This window comes from Poecilia reticulata, linkage group LG20 (genome assembly GCF_000633615.1).
Source record: "Poecilia reticulata strain Guanapo linkage group LG20, Guppy_female_1.0+MT, whole genome shotgun sequence".
Lineage (NCBI taxonomy): Eukaryota > Metazoa > Chordata > Actinopteri > Cyprinodontiformes > Poeciliidae > Poecilia > Poecilia reticulata.
Genome location: NC_024350.1, coordinates 12451158 through 12453328, shown reverse-complemented (window position 1 = coordinate 12453328; position 2171 = coordinate 12451158). Strand labels below are relative to the sequence as shown.

Below are 2171 nucleotides of genomic sequence, written 5' to 3'. Positions count from 1 at the left end.
TATACCAAGATTTATAGCATCACATTGCATTATACTGTCTCCTATCCTATCCTATTCTCCAAGACACTCATATCATCCACTGTAAATTACATCTCCTTATTCCTATTTATTGTATGTGCTTAAGTATACAGTATGTTAACCAGGACCTGAGGGCATATTTTGAGTGTCTGGCAATTAAAACCCTCTGTTCCAATCAATGATACACACACTCTCTCACTCTCATACACACACACACACTCCTATATGGATTTTAGAACTTTCTTCTTATGATTTCCAATGTCACCTTTTTTTTTTACCTGTGGGTCATGAAGCACATATATTTTGAAAGGACACGGTACTAAAATTCAGCTGGCAAAGGGTCATAATACCCATGACAGTGCCTGTCAGTCAAGAAGGAGGGGCGTGTGCAGCTGAACCCCCTCGGTGATATCCTCTCAATCTTCCCACTGTGAGCATCTTTGGATTCCAAAACAACCAAAAACAATACAGGCAGAAGTAAAATTAGTATAATTGGTGGCAAAGCGGTTTAGCCCACACGTCTCACATTTAGAAGGAGGTGGCGAAGGCCTCCGAGCTCCCGCATAGGAAGACGAGGGCAGGCAGAAGAAGAGATGGAAAAAAGGAGGAGGAAGGAGGGAGGGGGAGGCGAGGAATGAGAGCAGAAAAAGAAAAATAAGGAATAAAAAATAATAACATCACACCTGCGTCTAATTTTCCGTGCGCGTCGCAGAAGCATTGTTATTGCCTGGCTCAAACGATTGCGCAGGCATCATAGGAAACAGCAGAGACAGCAAGGTGAAGGTAAAAGGTGAAGGGAGCCAATTTTCCATATCAGAGGTGGTTCGCTTGCCCCGAGCCTGAGTTGTGCCTAAAGTGCCATAACATTACAGCACTCCTACAGATGAGATCAAAGGCTCCAGTGAAGGATCCTCTGTGGTTTTGCTGGCAAGCGGCCGTCCCTTTGCTCAAAGATCTTTTCAGGGCTTTCCACACATTGACTGATCACACAAAATGCACTCTTAATGGAGACAGGAAATGCCACGTACAAAAACTTCCTTTCTTTCTAAGTATAGGCTAATATTCAGAGATTAAGCTTTCTTGTTAATTATTTTCATTTTAATTAGTAAATCTTAATTAACAATGAACATTTACCCTTAAAATATTTTGGCTTTGGAACGAAGGAGAGGGGGGGGGGGTGAAGAAAAGAGAGAATAAATATGACAATCTTTTCGGGACCTCCGGGCAGGATTACTGATGCAGGCTGCCTTAGTTATTAAACACGTTCTAAATTAAATGCCTCCATGAATTTTGCACAGAAATATATTTTCATAGTTTTGCATGCCAAATGTGACATTTTATATTTCAGATTCATCTCGCTGCAGTAATTTTCAAGAAATGTCATATAAACAAAGATTTTGTCATTTACCAAAAGAAATTACTATGCGTGGCAGGTTTGGCCATTGCTTCTCTCTTTCTATCTCTCTCTCTTTTTTTTCTTTTTGCCTCTCTCTGCTTTGCCCCCTTATTCTGCCTGCGCTAGTTGTTTCAAGTCAGCAAGCCATAAAAAATCTTTATCTCAGTGAAACACAGCAATTTGGGAGATAATCGAATGGTGACTGGGGGGCACAAACGCCAGTCTGAGGAATTATACCACAATCTCCCCTGCATTTACAACCTTCCTCAAAGCCAGTTGTCACCCTGGAAGGAAAGCCCCCGACTGAAGATTCATTACATCTTTAAGCCAGCACGGTGGCATAGCAGGCTCATCCCCAGATGCAACACAACAGCACACTCACTCCCACAGCTGGTGATGCTACCGCTACAACTGCAGTCCCCTTTCTCGCTTCCTCTCGATTGGTTCCCCCCTTACTTCTTCTCTCCCTTTTTGCTGCTTGGGTTTCATCTTCGAAGATTGCATTTTCCACCTACTGACGTTTCCTTAAACGGGAGACGCTACTCCCAAAACGACAGAAAACAAATCTTTAAAAGTTGAAACACAAAGCGTAGCTGGATGGTTAGCATTTCGGCTGGGGGGATTCCTTTTGGCTCATTGCAGTGTAATACCTATATACAGTTATATTCAATTAATTAGGAAATTACTATTCTTGTGACGAGAATACCTTTTGAAAGTAACAACCTTTCAGCAGGTATTGAACATACTTTAAATATAT

At 41.8% G+C, this 2171-nt stretch overlaps 1 protein-coding gene across 6 annotated transcripts in view; it reads right to left on the bottom strand.

Annotated features, from left to right (window-relative positions):
• Window positions 1–2171, bottom strand: part of ofcc1 (orofacial cleft 1 candidate 1) — a 95552-nt gene that overhangs the window by 68856 nt on the left and 24525 nt on the right. For 5 of the 6 annotated variants that reach the window (XM_008438695.2, XM_008438700.2, XM_008438698.1 and 2 more), the window contains one exon: window positions 545–574. The exons of the other annotated variant lie outside the window; for it this stretch is intronic. In XM_008438695.2, coding sequence (XP_008436917.1) covers window positions 545–574 — 30 coding nt within the window. The remainder of the gene's footprint in view (window positions 1–544; window positions 575–2171) is intronic. 6 annotated transcript variants of the gene reach the window in all.